At 34.8% G+C, this 19,666-nt stretch overlaps 1 protein-coding gene across 1 annotated transcript in view; it reads left to right on the top strand.

Annotated features, from left to right (window-relative positions):
• LOC138691814 (UDP-glucosyltransferase 2-like) overlaps positions 1-10,718 on the top strand; it is a 67,278-nt gene extending 56,560 nt beyond the window's left edge. The window contains exons 3-5 of the mRNA XM_069814279.1: positions 2,984-3,200; positions 7,100-7,319; positions 8,700-10,718. Of these exons, the coding sequence (XP_069670380.1) occupies positions 2,984-3,200; positions 7,100-7,319; positions 8,700-8,997 (735 nt within the window). The 3' untranslated portion in view covers positions 8,998-10,718. The remainder of the gene's footprint in view (positions 1-2,983; positions 3,201-7,099; positions 7,320-8,699) is intronic.
• The last annotated feature ends 8,948 nt before the right edge of the window (positions 10,719-19,666 follow it).

Raw genomic sequence — 19,666 nt, 5'->3', positions numbered from 1 at the left:
TCAGAAACTGTAATTACCTTCAAATTAAATAATAGACTTGCAGTAATAATCCGCATTTGCTTCATGTCAGAAAAAATTAAAATGAGACTTGTAACAACGATTGGGGAGGATATTTTTAATTCAAAATTCAAATTCAAATTTATTCACAATTTACATTTGAAATGATACATATGAATATATACCCAAAATGAGCATATGCTCGTGCTCGGGTACAGTCCAGTAGGCTACATAAATTTTAAAGAGATCAATAATAAAGTTGATGTTAGAAATAGTAGTAGCAATAATAATAATAATAATAATAATAATAATAATAATAATAATAATAATAATAATACTAATAATAATAATAATAGAATATCCGTAACGGAGATGATACAAAGATAGTAATACAAATTAATTCATTAATAATAATAATAATAATAATAATAATAATAATAATAATAATAATAATAATAATAATAATAATAATAATAATGGTAATAAAACAAATATATTTACAATAATAAAATAAATACTATGAGAGATAAAATAAAATATAAAACCACTAGCGAGAGTTAACACAACTTAAATAAGCATATAATAACCAGAAAAAAAAATGACGAACTCGAAAATCAACAGAAAAGTTCAAAATGAAAAAATCAAATTTGTATTCAGTTATTCAAGAGGCTGTGTTTGTCCATAATGAAATATTATTCCTTTCGAACATTTATTTTTAATATTTTTCTTGGTTATACAAGCAAATAAGTTATAGTACCATTACGAAGGACTAATCTTCTGTTTATTATGCTACGCCATTTTACCTAAAAGCTTTGCCTTCCTCAGTAATACACATAATAAAATTTATTTTTGTTTTTGATACCGTTTTTCAATCATATCTTTGATACTTTGTTATAACCTTCTCGTGTCTGATTTGTTATGTGGTGCCTTTATACGAAATTTCGACATAGTCACGTAATCATTGGAATTTAAGGGCGTATATACACCTTTCGGTAGTATGAATGTAGTAAAAGTCAATACAGTGAAACCTCTCCTTACGGACACCTTCAAGATACGGACACTCCTCATATACGGTCAGATTTTTATGTCCCAACTGATATAATATAGAAATAATGATAAATTTAACTCTCGTTTACGGACACTCTCAGACACGGACACGGACAGCTGTTTCATAGTCCTAAAGTTTGCTTTACCTCTTGACTGCGGACAGAACTTGGATTTCAAGACCTAATGTGTTACAATAATGTAGGTTAGCACTAGCCCAGCCGGCTACCCCTTGTTAGCTGGAAGCGGGTGGATAAACAAAGTCATAACATTTAACCTGTCTGAAGGGTTCAAGGCTTCCGCGATCGCGAAATTGTATTCGACACATGATGGGGTTAGTAGGATTATTCTCTTCACTTCAATCAGTTGTTCTGTTTCGAGAGACATGGCACCTGAACGTAAAGGTTAATACATAGCTATTGATTACACAACTTTTAACATTGTATCACTTCGGAATATGTATGATAAGACGTTTCTGAGGATTACCTGTACAAGGTCGAAACATGTAAACAAGGTACGTTAGAATTTAACACAAGAAAGTCTTATCATACATATTCCGTAAAGGTTCAGTTGAAAACTGTAAATTACAATACTGCATAACTGTAGACCTAGAATAAAATTGCGTGGCACAGTACTTTATTTTCCTTTTTTCAGTATTATCTACTGTAGTTCAGAGTTGAAAAGGATTTACTGTAGTACTGTATACTGTATTTAGAATTAGACTACAGTAATAAATTTCATTTAAAGCGTGAAGGGATACATAATGTATATTATAAATTTACTGTTAGATTGGGGAACCTCCCTCCTAATAAAGGACATCTCCCAGATGCGGACAGATTGTTACGTCACTTCGATGTCCGTAAATGAGAGGTTTCACTGTACTTAATTTCTACTATCCAGAATTATTTTTCTGCAGAAATTAGGTATAGTGATTAGGCAACACTTCTAGATTAATAAACAACTTTCAGAATAAAAAAATATTGTTAGGGGTGATAACATTTCTTATTTTGGGGTGCAATTTTTTCAGGGAAAATTGGTTTTCTTGATATTTTGTACAGTTTTTAATATTTCTTTAATGTTTCTTCTCTGTTTTATTTGTAATGACTGTTTTAAGAAACCTTGTCTCTAGCACTGTTTTGCCATTTTAAGGTATTTTTAATTAATAATTCATTTTGTCAAAGAAAAAGATCACAAAATATGTATTTCTTATTTATAGGATTTTTAACACACTGATTATGAATGAAATAGAGAAGAAAGCATTTAAAACATTCCCAATAATTTTATGGGATATCAAGGAAATCATTATTTTCTGAAAAAAAAAATTACAAAATTAATTAAATTTTAAATTTCACTAAACTTATGCTAACGAAATTTGTCCACTGACGTTCAAAGATACCTGGCCTCTACTAATCGATAGTGATCGATAATATGTTCGTGTAAGTGTGGTTTCTTTATTTATTACTTCTGTGATTAGATTGCGAAGACAACAATCATTTCACCAATAATACATAAATATACGGCGCATTACAGAATTAAAAATGTTCATCCTCTTCTGCTGATTATAAAGAAACACTACGTTTTTGAGAAAATGCTGATATTTTCAACTATTTATAGTTTATACTTAATCTACATCATCCTTTCCCCAACACTTTTTTACCCGTCACAATAATGGTGTCATCTTTTGAGAACTAGCGGAACTATTTCAAAGTGTGTCCATTTGTTATATCTTTGGTTCTGACTTATTCCGTGGTTAGAAAGTTCGCTTACGCGATCAGAAAATTCTGAGTCAGTTAATCATTAAACGCTAGTGTACATACTTCCTTTAAAATCCCCTCTCACATTTTGTGCTGTACGTAACTAGCAATGCAAGCATATGATTTTTACAACTCCTGAAGTGACGTTTAAATTGAGTCAAAAGTTTCCAACGCACATTCTGTTGCAGGATATAGAGGACTTCCTGGATGCCTCCACAGAAGGAGTAATCTACTTTAGTTTAGGATCAATACTGGATATTGACTCGTTACCAAGGGAGACTCTGCAAACTTTTATCGACGTTTTCTCAAGATTACCGCAACGCGTTCTGTGGAAAATAGGAAATGTTTCTGGATTGCCGGACAACGTCAAATGTGCAAGCTGGTTCTCTCAGTTCGAGATTCTAAGTAAGTGGCATAACCATAGCTGTAGATAAGGATATACAGAACCTTCAAACAGACGTTCATCCGTGAGTGTACGGCCTTGCGTGGTGTCAGTGAGCACGCTGTTTGCCGTCAGATATTCATAACCCCTTAAGTCAAGCGCATAGATTGCCCGTACAAATTACACATATTACAATAACCAACCAGCTTTGTCATAGATGATGATAAAAATGATGTCCTTTTGCCACTACACATCTCTCACACCTTTCAAAAAAAATATACATTAACACGTATTATTTCTCCTGAAATTGCTGAAATTTCCTTTTCTATTTTGTCTTTCAATTTTGTTCTGCCAAAGTTTGCGGCTTATTCCGATATACCCAAGTTTAGTTATTTTTTAAAGTCCGCCATAAATAGAAATCGCTCGAGGTTGCGGGTTAGATCCCTGCCGAGGTCGATGGCATTTAAGTGTGTTCAAATGCGACAGGCTCATGCTAGTAGATTTACTGGCGTGTAAAAGAACGCCTGCGGGACTAAAATTCCGTCATACCGGCGACGCTGATATAACCTCTGCAGTTGCGAGCGTCGTTAAATTAAGGGGACACTCAACTTAAAAATTGGAGAAAAAGTGTCATAGAAATGAAAAATTAAATTTCTACACTAGTTTACGTGACAGAACTAAATCAATAAGCAGAATTCTTCCCCTATTCATTGAGAAGTCACAGTCAAATGCACAAAGCCAAAAAATAAAAAATGATAATTAAAAGTGATATTTCAATAAATGATTGATTAAAAATTGAAATATTTTTTATTTTGAAAAGTATTGGATCTAATGAGCTGACATTTTGCATGTTACTTTCCATGTGTATATTAAATTTTTCTCCAAATTTGAAAAAGATTGGTGAAATAGGAAAAAAGTTCCAAAATATAGTTGAGTGTCCCCTTAACATGATTAAAGTTTATAATGCTATTTGAAAAATTGATGACGTCACGTGTATCTTGTACCATAATGTAGTTACATGCACCAAATCTCCACATTCATGTTAGCCCCTCGTTCTAACATAACGCTCAAAAACAAAAATTCCAATATCTGTCCAAACAAAAAAGTTATAATAGGTGCACAAGATAAATGGGATATTCTGTATAATCTTAAGCTCCTCAGCAATATATATATATATATATATATATATATATATATATATATATATATATATAATTTGAACTGGTAATGGAAATTACGGGAAAACGGCTGAACGGATTTTAATAAATGGCCCCTCATTTTGAAGCTTGGAACCCAAAGTTTTTCGGAAAAGTAGTAGTTTTTAGTGAAATGTCAATTTTCCTACATAATTTTCCTATTTTTCAAAATCCATCTGTTGTCAGTTTTGAGAACTAATTTTATCGAATCACGGCCGACTTGATTGAATTTCAGAACAAAAAACACACTACAATAAACAATAGGCTATTACACGAAGGCCATGACCTGCAGGATTGCCGGCATATTTAGAGCTCAATTCAGTTTGTTATTAAAAACTGATTCTGCAGTGTATAACAATTTTCTGAGTACAGCTGTGTATTGGATATTCAAATCTACGAAACTTGAGGTGGTTTGATGACATTATTATCATTAGAAATTAAATATTATTATAGTTAATATCATGATGCATCTATTTTTCATTAATTGTACATAATACTGATGCTATATTGATGACATGAAAGTGAAATATTTTGAGGTTATGTAAGTAAATGTAGAGATTATCTTAATTTAGATCTTCATTTCTATAATTTACTGAGTGGCTGCTATATACAGTATAACTACAAAACTTAAGTAAGATAATAATATTGTTATTAAAAATCAAATATTTTTATACTTATTAGCCCAGTGGGGTTGGGTCTTTTTCATATACTTAATGGCGGTGTAGTGTAGATATTGATATGTGTCATTGTCTTCAGTATTGGCTCGAGAGAGCGCAAAAATTACAGTTCCTAAGGAAAGATCAAAAGGTATTACTGATAAAATAAGAGGCCTAGAAAATTTTGTAGTCTCCAGATCATTTCAGCAAGATCTCTTAGTAGGATAAAATGATTTTACGCTCTATATTTCAAGTTCTACATGCAGCAGCTATACGAAAATGCTATTGTTCGAAAGCTTAGCAAACCTGACATTTTTTTTAACTTTCGCCTACAATCCACAATGACCTGAAATAGCTACTGCTATCATCCTGACATTGATACTTGCGTTTTCGCGTTGAAACTCAAAAACTGAAGTTGGATAGGTTCAAGAGAAAGTATTTGGCCTAAAAAAATCCATTCAGAGGGAGTATGTTTCATTATTGTGGAAGCAAATAACTATTAAAAAGACAAGTATTCTTCATTTGAAAATAAATCTGAAAAATGTTTATTTGAACGTCTAACGAACTTAGTTTGCAGCAGCATTTGCTGCATAAGCCACTAGTATTGTATATAAATACAACATAGATAAAATAGTATTTTACTTTGTACTACTTTGCTCTTCTTCATGACTGCATTTGTTACAGTGCACGACAATATACTTCATTAAGCTTTTCTGCTTTCATTTCGTCAGACCACAATAATCGCATTGATTTTTCAAACAGAGCTGCAATGGTAACATGGTTTACTTCCTCTAGCTCTTCGAATGTCAATAGGAACTTTTTGCCCACACCTTCAGTTTGAAGTCCCCCAACAATAACATTAGCAACAGATCTGTTTGCAATATTTGTCGTTTCGTCTATAGATACCCACAATGTTTAATCTTTTAAGGTTTCTCTAATTTCACGTAAGATATCTTCATAACATTTTGCTAAATAACCCGTACGCAGAGTAAATTGTCGGGATAGTGTTCTACCTGTATATTTTTGCAAAAATGATCTGACACATGGATGTTCCATTTTTTTAAATGGAATATTTGCCCTAACGAACATGTGGCACAAGTCTTGGTAAAAATCACATTCCACATTTGAACTCGTGGGAATAGCTTCGACTTTTTTCGAATTCAACAACTTAAAGCATTCCTTGTGTCTTTTAGAATTGTAGTGTTTTTGTACATGGTGTCTCTTGTTCCCCAGTAGATCGACCCTACATACCATGCATGTAAGTTTTTCACTATCTGTAGGAAAGTGCTGCGATCCGAACTCCTCAACAAATCGCTGCAATTGTACATGCCGAGTCTTCTTTTCTTTTGACATATCGTAAACTATGTTGAAATGTAAAGACAAACAAATGCTTTGCACTTACGGTAAACACAAATAGAACTAATTAGGACTGTGATAGGAAAAAAGTGAATACAGGAAATAGTGTAGAAGGACCAATAAAGTAGAATATGCAGAAAACAGGAAATTCAAATACGTCAGGAAATGCACAGGTATTGAAAACTATCTAAGACAGCACGTGTAACATCAGAGAGCCCTGCGCGTACAAGGACTGTACCTTGTAGGTAAGACCCCTTCCCCCACCTCGTGACGTAATCAAAGCTCTCGGTATAGTAAACTTGTGTCCACTGATAACGTACCCCATCTGCTCTCTTTGGACATTATTACAAAACCAGCCCTAGTCATTTTTAATGAAATTGAGTTAAGGACACATTTCCTGCTATTTTAAATGTTTATATACTTCAAAAAGGCCCATGTCAAGTGCAATAGACACAAGGATAAAATAACAGTTGAACGGAAATAGCTGACATGTGTTATTCTGTTATTTTTTATTGTTTTCCTGAAAAATAGCAATTTCGACAAGCGTTGTTTTTGTAATAATGTCTTCATATGTTTATTAAAGACTTATTAAAAGCGAAAAAATTGTTGATGTAACAAAATTATGAATTCAATTTGTGCCTTAAGTACTACATTATTAATTTTATATGATAAACTGATGTATCATTTCTGAATGTGTATTTTAATACATTTCAGAGCATCCCAATGTTCGCATGTTTATAACTCACGGCGGACTTCTAGGCACACAGGAGGCCATATACGCAGGCGTTCCTATGTTAGGCATACCCATAGTCTTTGATCAGGAGCTCAACATACGTACCTACGTCACAAAAGGCGTTGCCATACAGCTGGATTACGAGTCCATCTCTACAGAGAGTCTGTTGACATCGATAAATGAATTGTTGAACGATCCCAGGTGAGTAAAATAGGCTATTGCAATAGACATTCAAACTCATGAACAAAATTAGGTTTTTACCATAATTCAGGAAGGAAAAACGAACTCCGTATAATCAGATGTCATTTTGGAAAAAAATATGAAAAAATCAAATATCTTGGAGCAACAGTAACAAATAGAAATGACACTCGGGAGGAAATTAAACGCAGAATAAATATGGGAAATGCGTGTTATTATTCGGTTGAGAAGCTTTTATCATCCAGTCTGCTGTCAAAAAATCTGAAAGTTAGAATTTATAAAACAGTTATATTACCGGTTGTTCTGAATGGTTCTGAAACTTGGACTCTCACTTTGAGAGAGGAACAGAGATTAAGAGTGTTTGAGAATAAGGTTCTTAGGAAAATATTTGGGGTTAAGAGGAATGAGGTTACAGGAGAATGGAGAAAGTTACAAAACGCAGAACTGCACGCATTTTATTCTTCACCTAACATAATTAGGAACATTAAATCCAGACGTTTGAGATGAGCAGGGCATGTAGCACGTATGGGCGAATCCAGAAATGCATATAGAGTGTTAGTTGGAAGACCGGAGGGTAAAAGACTTTGGGGAAGTCGAGACGTAAGTGGGAGGATAATATTAAAATGGATTTGAGGGAGGTGGGATATGATGATAGAGATTTGGATTAATCTTGCACATGATAGAGACCGATGGCGGGCTTATGTGAGGGCGGCAATGAACCTCTGGGTTCCTTAAAAGCCATTTGTATGTATGTATGTATGTATGTATGTATGTATGTATGTATGTATGTATGTATGTATATATATATATATATATATATTTATATGAAATTGAGGATACCAGTTTCACAAATGTTACTGGACACTGCATTTGGCTCCATATTAGAGACTGCATTCCCTTTGTTATCCTCTTATTCCCCCTTTTTCTCATTGTATTCCCCTTATTCGCCTTGTTTTCCCCTGGCTGGAGACAAATTCCGCTCGCTTTTTGTCAACAACCCCTTCTACAGAAATATTTATGCTGCAAAGTAAAGCTATGCACCTGTCAAAAGGTGATGGCACCCACACGTAGTTCTGCGTAACATAATACTGCATAGAAACGCTATGCACCTGTCGACAGGTGATACCACCAACACATACTTCTACATAAAGATATGCAACATAGTAAATCTATGAACCTGTCATTTTTTGGCGAATATTAATTAATCACATGACAAACCTAGCACAGATCTCGCCAAAATACAATCTCGTTAAAATTATCTTCATCGACTTAAGTCGCCACTCAGTTAATACAGAATAGCGAAATAGAAGTTCAAATACTCGTATTCAACAAAATTCCATAGAATGAATGTACCATATGCGCGAAAATTTCCTAATCTTTCAGGTATCAGAAGAATGCCAAGCATTTATCACAACTATTCAGAGACCGACCTCAAGCGGCGATGGACACTGCCATCTATTGGACGGAATACGTCATCAGACATCGCGGAGCGCCACATCTGCGATCCTCCGCACTCGATCTGTCTTGGTACCAATACCTGCTACTAGATGTCACACTTGTGACTTACATGACATTGATGTTGATAGCCATATGTACGTGTTACATTTGTAGTAAGACAGTTAGGAAATTAAAAGGAAATTGTAAAAATTTGAATCTCGCTGAAACCTCTCGTCAAAAGTAAAGGTGAATAAAGTTTGTCATAACTAGGGATGTGATTTTTAGGTGCTAAAATGTGAGAAAATATTTATGTTTTATGTGTTAGAAGTTTAAAAATGCATTTGCTAAAAGCATATACTGTAAATATTTGTTAAAACATAAAAATATGCTATAACAACTTAAAACGTTTTTCTGTTAATAGTTTTTATGAGAATAAAAGTATAGAGGTACTCACCAATTGTAGCTAATCTTCATATGCTTGAACGTTACAGTGCACTATAAACGTTTTCTCCAAATTCTCCATTAGAAATCTTTGTCGGTTGTCACGGAAGAAAGCATTATATTGGGAGAAAGACCTTTCCGCGTCAAGTCTAAGTTAGTCTGGTCACAGTCTACTATATACAGTCACGAAGCTTGAGTTTTGAGGGTGCTAGAAGCAATAGACTGTGACGGTACTATTTTGCATTGCCTGTAATGAGGCGATATTAGCGATCCTAGTGGTGAGCAACTATCTAATGTTTGCATATTTACTACGTATTGAGTTTCGCGACTGTATATACTAGACTGTGGTCTGGCGTATTTATAGAGAGGAATATCACTAACGCTTACGTGATCATATTCAATTGCTGCTTCTTCGCCCTCCAAGACCTTAGCTATCTCACACATTGTTTGAAACCCATTTTTTTTTCTACCATATTTTTTAACTTGTTTTTCAAAGTTTCCAATTTAGGGCCCCTGAGTGAGTAATTTCCTTCGACATTGCGTAATTCTTGTACGGTTTCAGCCAAGATGTTTGTTGTCACTTCTAATCATTTTATTGAATAGCATGAAAAACTGAGGTTGACAGAAATGCACGCTAAGTCACTTTTCACAGACCTGTCATTTAACAAATTGTGCATTGTTTTTATCGATGATGTCCCGCGCCGTGGCGTCGCGGTCTAAGGCATCCCGCCTAGGACTCGCGTTACGGAATGCGCGCTTGTTCGAGTCCTTGTGGGGGAAGAAATTTTCTCAAGAAATTTCGGCCAGTGTATGGGAACGGTGCCCACCCAGCATCGTGATGCACTTGGGGAGCTACAATAGGTAGCGAAATCCGGTTGCGAATACCAGCTATAACGGCTGGGGGGATCATCGTGCTAACCACACAATACCTCCATTGAGGTTGGATGATCGTCCACCTCTGCTTCGGCATGTGGGTGTGAGGCCCTTCACGGGCTGTAGCGCCACGGATTATTATTATTATTATTTTATCAATGATGCGCCATCTTTGTCCACTTCATCTATTACTGATTAACACACTGGAAATTATTTGCATAGTACACCACAGCGGAAAGCAAAGTACCCCAGCGTGTGATTATGGGTGTGGGTGGTAGTTTGAGACCCTCTTGTTTTTTATGCCACAGGCAAGACAAATATACGCAGTATGACGTCATAAAGCTATTATGTGCATTCAGCACTAAAATTAAAACACAAGAAAAGTGAACTGTAGGTTAATATTAACGGATATCCCATATAAAGGCTTGCAGTATTTATATGTAGTATGTACAGTAGTCTTCTCAGATAATTTTGTTAACAAGTAGAAAATGTCCTCCGTTTTTACGTGAGCTTAAGTAGCATTGAGTAATTTTGAACCTTATTAGGGTTGAAGAACTATTTTCAGTTGCAGTGATCCCGAGTTGCCAACTGTAGTCTAAGAGAACAATTTTGTTATTTCTTTTGTATAGTTTTCATTAAACTGGAATAAAGCTCTCCTACTTACAAAACGAGTTACAACAATTTATTTCGTAGTCACGGTTTTCTTCCACCAAATGTGGACAGAAATTGTGATTTATGAAACGTATGACTTCCGCTATTGATGCAACTACAAAGACGTGACAGTGATGTAAGTTTTTCTCGTGAAAAAAGAGATAAGAAAATGAGGGAAACTTGCATCCCTTTTCGGCTTGTTAGTACCTAGGACTGTTGAAGAGAAAGATCTGTGCCAGAAAGGAACAAAATGAAAGAAAGATTTTTAAGCTACGTGATACAAAGTAACTAAAGGATATGGGTATAATTATTATTAGGGACTGCATATTGCCCCCGGAGGCTACAATATTAAGTATTACTGGAGTTTTTAAGTTGGTGACGCACGTCCATCTAGCAAGTGAAGTACTTGACTGATGGCTCACGCGCCTCTTGTTTCGTAAAGTTGGGCAGAACAATAAGGTAAAGTACCCAAATAAGATACACTTTTTTTTAACTGCTTATAAATGAGGATTGGAATAGACATTTTTAATCTGAATGAATGGAATACATACAGCATTTCGCCTATTTTTAGAATTGACAATACAAATTTTAGTCACTTTTTATTATTACTTTAAATTATAAAAAAAAAGTAAAACTGGGAAATACTGATGTTTTGAAAAGGGGTTCCAAATAAGAGATACGTGTGTTATTTAAGTTTATTTTGAATATGGACAAAAATTATCATCATTTGATTGAAAATTGAAGCAATATATAATATTGTGAAGTCATATAGATACTTTAATAAATTCAGGAACATTTTAAAATTGAAGAGGTCAGTGCAACAGTGGTCTAAATCCTCTCAACAGAAATTCTGTTGTTTATTTGGCATTTTTCCAAGTGGAATTAAGATGGTTTACGAAAAGAACACAAAGTCGGTCAAATCGGACATGAATGTACTAATCTTATTTAGGCTACTATTGCTAACGTTAATATTTTACTAGAGAAAGAAAAATGATAGAATATTAAATTTCGATCTCCATATTTTAATTTTAAGTTGATTGCACTTATTTTGCCGACCCCTTTAATTGATACAAGTCTTATTTCGCTGTATTGAGCAAGTTGGACAAATGAAAAGTTCATCATCAGTGCTGCAGTCTTCATGTGCTCAACGACGACATTTTGAACACTGAATCTATTTCTACCCCCTGAGCCCTGGTGTCCTCTGAAAAAAATTCAGTGCAAAACAAGCACTCTCCATCTTCATAATTTTCTCCATATTCCGAGTCACTAGAGTTAATTAATTCCATTTCCACATCGGATTCTTCATCAATGAACGAACTCAAGCAGTGCTTCTTGGACTGAGTTTTTCTGTGAGTTTTGTTGTTTTTCGAACAACTTCTTGCGAGCTCCGTCTTTTCTTTGATTTTCCTTATCTAAACTCTCTCTCATTTTTTTTTCTGATCAGAACTGATATTATGGTAGCTCCTTTTCCTGCCCTGGATAAATTTACATGCGACTACCCACTGCTTGAAGCTTACGGCTCTTGAGGTGGTGATTGTTGCTGCTGCTGCTGTTGCTGCTTCTGTAGGCCTAACTGTGGTATAACCAATGTCACCGTTTCTGGCGCGTGAAATAAGTAATGAGAACGTTGAGCGCAAGTAACTTATCTTTGCCATAGTCTGTGGGTATTAAAGCTGACAACTGTGACTCGCAGATTGCTTACGTCACATCTGTTTAGGAGGTGGTGCCACTCTCAGTCGAAGTGGCAACAGATGCCACTGTTCCTTGAGTACACTGACCAGTCAGTGGACTGGTCAGTGTACTCAAGGACACATTCCAAAAACGCGAAGTGCGAGTGTCTTACCTTTGACGCAGTCAGTGGGCAACAAGACTGACAACTGTGATCGGCAGATTGCTTACGCGACTTGTTGGATGTTACCGTTCTCAGCTACACTGGCAACAAGTGCTCACTGGCTGGCTTTTTACTCAAGAACACGCGCCACAAACGCTGGCACTGGCTGTAGTGGCGATATTTACACAGGTCCAACGAAATTTTCGAAATCAGGAATCACAATTAAATTTAATAGTTGTAATAATTACACAAGATTTTCATTTGAAGTGCATAGAGAATATTTTAAAAATTAAGCAATTATGTTTTGATCTTTAAATAAGGTAAATATTGTCGGACTAGCTGATTTTAATTGGCTTTAGCTATTGATATTATTGTCATCTCAATGAATAATTAATTTTAGTCATTAATAATGATAACTTAATCATTCAATTAGTAATTTTTGTAATGAATAATTGAGGACAATGTATAATTAATGATTGACCTAATTCGTAATTAAATTTAATTAATAGTTCAATTAATCTTTCATTGGTTCTTATGTACTTGCTGGCAGACAAACTGACATGACTAGAAGCATTAAAGCTTTTCGTAAACTTTCAAAGGTGAGCATCAAAATAATACCAAATAAGTGTTCTAAATAAGAGATACTATCTCTTAATAGGACCCCTAGGTATCTGTTATTAGAGAACGGAGTAAATAAAAATCAAATAGCTACCCAAGGTGATAAATTATTATCTTCCTTATTAGGAATCCACCTTATTATATGCAATATTTTGCCAGCAATTTTATAAAATTAATAATAAATTTGTTGTAGCTTACATTACCTGCTGTTCTCTTCCTCAACAAATACCAGTAAAAAGTTCAAAATGTGAAAAATTACTTTTCCTGCTCTCAGCTGCGTTGCTTACTTTCAACTGAGGTTAGACAAAGAACACGATGCCTTAGAAGCACAAACATTGATTTACCATAGTTGTCGAGAGATGGCAAATTATACCGGAGAAGTTAACAAGGTATCTCATATTAGAGCACTGTCTCTTATCTGGGTACTTTACCTTACATGGATCACTTTAGCAATTACATAATATTTACAATTTACATTCTTTACACTATGTATACTAGAACAGCTACTTGTACTATTTACACTATAATGAAAAATGTAGGTCTACGTTGATAAAACATTACAGTGAAACCTTGGTAAGACGCTCTTCAAGGGACTCTACACGGGATCGCGTATTAGTGAGTGTGAGTAATTTTTTTATTTTTATTTTTTTTTTTAATTTTAACACAAAGGTATGAATCAGCATAAACATTTGTTGAAGAAATTTAAGGATTAAATATTGTAATTATGCAGGATTTTATTTATTTATTTAACAAGCTAGCTAATGAGTACAAATTAAATTTATAAAACAAAAATATTTCTAGCCACTACGTAAGAGCCATGCTCGTGTACTGTGTGGTCTTAGCCAATAATATAACAAAAAATTTACAAGGACAGTTTACTAAATACAGTAAGTAACTTAATTCAAACCAATAAATAACACACAAGAGCAAAAAAAAAGAAGAAGAAGAAGAAAGAGAAAAAAAGAGAAAAAACACATTTAATATAAATTGACAATCAGACAGAAGCCAGTGATATTCAATAAAAACATGAATATAGTCGACAGAAATAAAAGGTAAAAAAATACAAACATTTCTTAATATTATGGCGCATGCGCTAGCGGAACTTCCCGAGTGCTCTCAGTAGCTTCGTTGCATTGGTTGAAGATGGACGCTCCTATTCCAGCTCCCGCCGCGTGAAGTGCGGTCAGTGATAAAGTTTTTGAATGCACAGGGCATAGCGCCGATTGAACTTGATAGTCAGCTGTGCCAGGTCTATGGGCAAGCAGATGGTGCGTTGCTGCTGTAGACGATTTTCAGCAGGACGCCAAAATGTGCATGACGAGGAGCGCGGTGGGAGGCCAACCATCATCACAGACGACCTTGTGGAGCAACGCACCATCTGCTTGCTCATGACGTTAGGCCCATAGACACTAAATTGTAATTGTTGAACTTTTATGATTACATGTACCGTAACTAAACATATCTACATTATGCCCTTACTATTATCATTTTTGTTGTCCAGTCAACTGTCCGAAGACAGGTCTGAACCTCATAAGTAACACTGATAAGGCATCACTCATGAGACAACTAGGCCAGGAGATAATGGGGTAGGGTGGTCAGTTCCTTTCCCCCTCCAATGCATACATCGCCGATTAGCTATATATTCCACTAATCAGACTTCAGATGCATACAAACAATAATTGTTCTTCCTCTGACACATACCGTCAAGTGAGATGTACTGCCTGATAATAGATACACATATCAGCCAGAACCTCAATCAGAGGTACTATTATTATTATTATTATTATTATTATTATTATTATTATTATTATTATTATTATTATGCCATTGTTTTCTGCATTGATGTTATTTATATTTGCTATGTATTTTTATACTGCTTGAGTAGAAGAGAAGACCTTATGACCTTAACTGTGTCAATCCCACAAAAATAAGTGAAATAAATAAATGAACAAATAATTTAAATTGTAGGAAATGTCATCGTACTGTAGTATCAGTATTTATCACTATAATGCAGTTTCAACAGTTTTCGAGATCTAGTTTTGAATCATGAATCAACTGTAGCACACACAAGATGCAAATGTTCCTTGATAGTACCTGTGCCACACGCCAAATAAGACGCCATGCCATTATAGTCTGTGAACACCTAACCTCACCTTCAATTTAAAGAAATTCAATGCCGAGATATTTTCGTATACGGATGACACCGTTGTTATTTTTGCAGGTAAAACTTGGGATGAAACTTACTTTAATGCAAACAATGGCATCACATTGATTAAAAATGGGTTTGATTCCAACATACTTGTCTTAAATCATTCTATAACCACGATTGTACCATTTTCGTTAACATCTGTTGGTATGAAATCTTCTGATTCGCTCTTGTGTTTAAAAATTCATACATCCAAATTGTTCTTCTAATAGTTGTGGAACTGAATCTCCTCCAGTTAAAAACCTCGGAATAATACTCGGCAACATTTACGTTGGGATAAACATGTTCCTTTTCTGTGCAATAGATTAAGAAATATTATTCACTATTTTGTCATCCTACGAAATTACTTGACTGTCCATACTTTACGACTGATTTATCTCGCATTAGTACAAGATATATTACAATATGGTCTTATAGGATGGGGTAGTGCTGATAGTACCTCCCTCATGCCAATAACTCTGCTACAGAAAAGAATAATAAAAATGTCTTAATAAACCTCTTGATTATCCTTCAGAGCTGCTATATTCAGAATTTAAAGTATTTGGCTTCCATGAAATTTATAAAAATGTATTACTGAATTTCGTACATAAAAACCGAAACATATTTAATTTATATTCACATAAATATAAAACTAAAAGATCAGACAAGATATGCTTGACAGAACCTAAATGTACTACAACTGTAGCATATAATCACAGTAGCGACTTCATCCAAGGCTTTATAACATGATAATAGATAAATTCCCAAACATACGATTTGCTAATGCTCCTTATTTCAAAACATCTATTAAAAAATTGCTGTTAACAGAGAAAATTTAAATTTCAATTACTGTGATAAGTGATTTTTCTTCTTCTTCTTTCCTTTCATTACTTTTTACTCTGTTACTCAATAAAATGTCTTAACATTAACTTGATCTTTCTGGGGGTGTTAGGGAGTTCTTATATTAAAAAAATCAACATTTATCTTTGTTCTGGCAATAAAGTATTATTATTATTATTATTATTATTATTATTATTACTATTATTATTATTACTCTCACTTTGAGAGAGTAACATAGGTTAAGGGTGTTTGAGAATAAGGTGCTTAGGAAAATATTTGGGGCTAAGAGGGATGAAGTTACAGCAGAATGGAGAAAGTTACACAACACAGAACTGCACGCATTGTATTCTTCACCTGATATAATTAGGAACATTAAATCCAGACGTTTGAGATGGCCAGGGCATGCAACACGTGTGGGCGAATCCAGAAATGCATATAGAATGTTAGTTGGAAGGCTGGAGGGAAAAAGGCCATTAGGGAGGCCGAGACGTAGATGGGAAGATAATATTAAAATGGATTTGAGGGAGGTGAGATATGATGGTAGAGACTGGATTAATCTTGCACAGGATAGGGACCGATGGCAGGCTTATGTGAGGGCGGCAATGAACCTTCGGGTTCCTTAAAAGCCATTTGTAAGTAAGTAAGTAAGTAAGTAAGTTAACAGAGAAAATTTTAAGTTCAATTACTGTGATAAGTACTTTTCTTCTTCTTCTTCTTCTTCTTCTTCTTCTTTCCTTTCATTACTTTTTACTGTGTTACTCAATAAAATGTCTTAACAATAACTTACTCTTTCTGGGGGTGTTAGGGAGGTCTTATATTAAAAAAATCAATATTTATCTTTGTTCTGGCAATAAAGTATTATTATTATTTTTATTACTATTATGATGATGATGATTATTATTATTATTATTATTATTATTATTATTATTATTACTCTCACTTTGAGAGAGTAACATAGGTTAAGGGTGTTTGAGAATAAGGTGCTTAGGAAAATATTTGGGGCTATGAGGGATGAAGTTACAGGAGAATGGAGAAAGTTACACAACACAGAACTGCACGCATTGTATTCTTCACCTGATATAATTACGAACATTAAATCCAGACGTTTGAGATGGGCAGGGCATGTAACACGTGTGGGCGAGTCCAGAAATGCATATAGAGTGTTAGTTGGACGGCCGGAGGGAAAAAGACCTTTAGGGAGACCCAGACGTAGATGGGAAGATAATATTAAAGTGGATTTGAGGGAGGTGGGATATGATGGTAGAGACTGGATTAATCTTGCTCAGGATAGAGACCAATGGCGGGCTTATGTGAGGGCGGCAATGAACCTCCGGGTTCCTTAAAAGCCAGTAAGTATTATTATTATTATTATTATTATTATTATTATTATATTCCCTGGGATAGAATACGGTCCATAATTATTATGTCAAGAATCACTGCATGATGTCACTATTATCATAATTATATTTTGCGAGAACTTTTGGCTCTCGCTGATGCCTGAAATCCACCACTGAGGCATCAGTGTACCTTAGTATGGGTTTCTTTGTAAGGCTATATAAGGAAAGTAGGACATGGGTAGGTGTTTCTCTGTTCCCATGCAACATCTCCTTGTGCCCATGGCTGATCTAAATTATTTGCAAATGCATACGCTAAGATGCCAAAGTTATTCTGTTTAAAATTACCTCCTTTTATGTTACTGTCCGCTGACAACGCACAATGACCAGCGCCCTCTTTTCGATCTTGTCTTTGCGACGATTAACTGCAGTCAGACAGTGTAGTCAGTGTGGTAGAATGGAGACGTTTAGCAGTGAAAACAATAAGACGAGATCAAGACTTCTGGAGAATGGAATTCAATGCTGTAACTGTAAGTGTTTCATAAATCTTAGTCATAGGCCTAATACGTGCGTAGTGGAAAGTTCTAGTGGCCATAATCGTGAAAATTCGGATGATAAAATACTTAATAGACAGCAGAACTTGGTCTTCCTTTAAAGAGAAAGATGTTAAGAACGCAGTCTAAAATTTCATGTACGGAATTAAATAAGAGATGGTATAACCACTTCGGCGTTACAAGATGCTTTACGTATTAAGTGGAATTACGGTACACCGTGTCCGGGCTAGAAGTATCAAGAAATAATTGTTCACCATTTATTAACACAAGGATATTTTATTATTGTGTTTGGCATAGGATGCAGAAACTCTCTAAGGGTGCTATTTATAGACATTTCGCAGCACGCGCTACGAGCGTACTAAGCTAGCCCTGGCTATCCACTGGTTACTTGTACAGAATTCAAATCATATCCTATCGCTAACACTGGTTTATGAATACGAAAAACGCTGATCATCCACCGGAAACCCGCGCTAAAAATGTCTATGAATACGGCCCTAAATTTTTTTTATAACAGCAATCTTATAAATCTATACAAGAAAGCAATAAAATTGAAGAAAACAAAAAAGATACGATTTATCTATATTAAGCTCAGACCTCGAGTGACATTTATTAGAACTATATTTTCGTGAATAAAATAAAAATGCAAATAATATATCTCTAAAATTCATTCACAAAATGTTAATAATTGTATATTTATGAATGCTTACAACAGATACTGTGAAGTCGAAATAGATGAATAACGATAACTGCAATAAACAAATTGAATGTTATTCAGTAATGCCAATTGAGAAAAGCGAAATACAGATTTAAAATTAATATTAATTACATGCACTGCGCTTTTCTCTTGTTATTATAACAGAAATACGTTTTCATTATCTTCTGAAATCATAAATTAATTTAAATATTTTATAGTATGATTACAAATATACTGATTAATACATTAATTAAATGAACAATTGTTATGAAGGAGTGTCATTTTCTTTAGATACAATGGAGATGGAATTAGAAGATGAATATGTAGAAGTAGGATTTCGCACTTTATTTAGTACAACTGATTCATGCTCATCGATTTACGTGGGAACAGTTGGCAACACCGACTAAACAAAAGAACGAACATGCGATAAAATGATAGTGATAAATCGAGCTGTCGACCTGGTTGGCGAGTTAGTATTGCGCTGGCCTTCTATGCCCAAGGTTGCGGGTTCGATCCCGGGCCAGGTCGATGGCATTTAAGTGTGCTTAAATGCGACAGGCTCATGTCAGTAGATTTACTGGCATGTAAAAAACTCCTGCGGGACAAAATTCCGGCACATTCGGCGACGCTGATATAACCTCTGTAGTTGCGAGCGTCGTTAAATAAAACATAACATAAATCGAGCTGCAGAAATTATCGCGATGTATGTCTGTAATTGGTTGAAATTCAAAATTTCATTATACTTCCATGGCTGAAAATGGAATGACGTCATACAAACGGAATAATCATTGCGGTTCATATCACGAATTGCTAACAGCCAACAGTAATCATTCTAATTGGACGACAAATGTGGGCATCACAGGAATAAAATTGAAGTGCGTGTTTCGGTTTG

This window comes from Periplaneta americana, chromosome 2 (assembly GCF_040183065.1).
Source record: "Periplaneta americana isolate PAMFEO1 chromosome 2, P.americana_PAMFEO1_priV1, whole genome shotgun sequence".
NCBI lineage: Eukaryota > Metazoa > Arthropoda > Insecta > Blattodea > Blattidae > Periplaneta > Periplaneta americana.
Note: the sequence above shows the minus strand (reverse complement) of the source record. Positions and strands in the feature narration are given on the sequence as shown.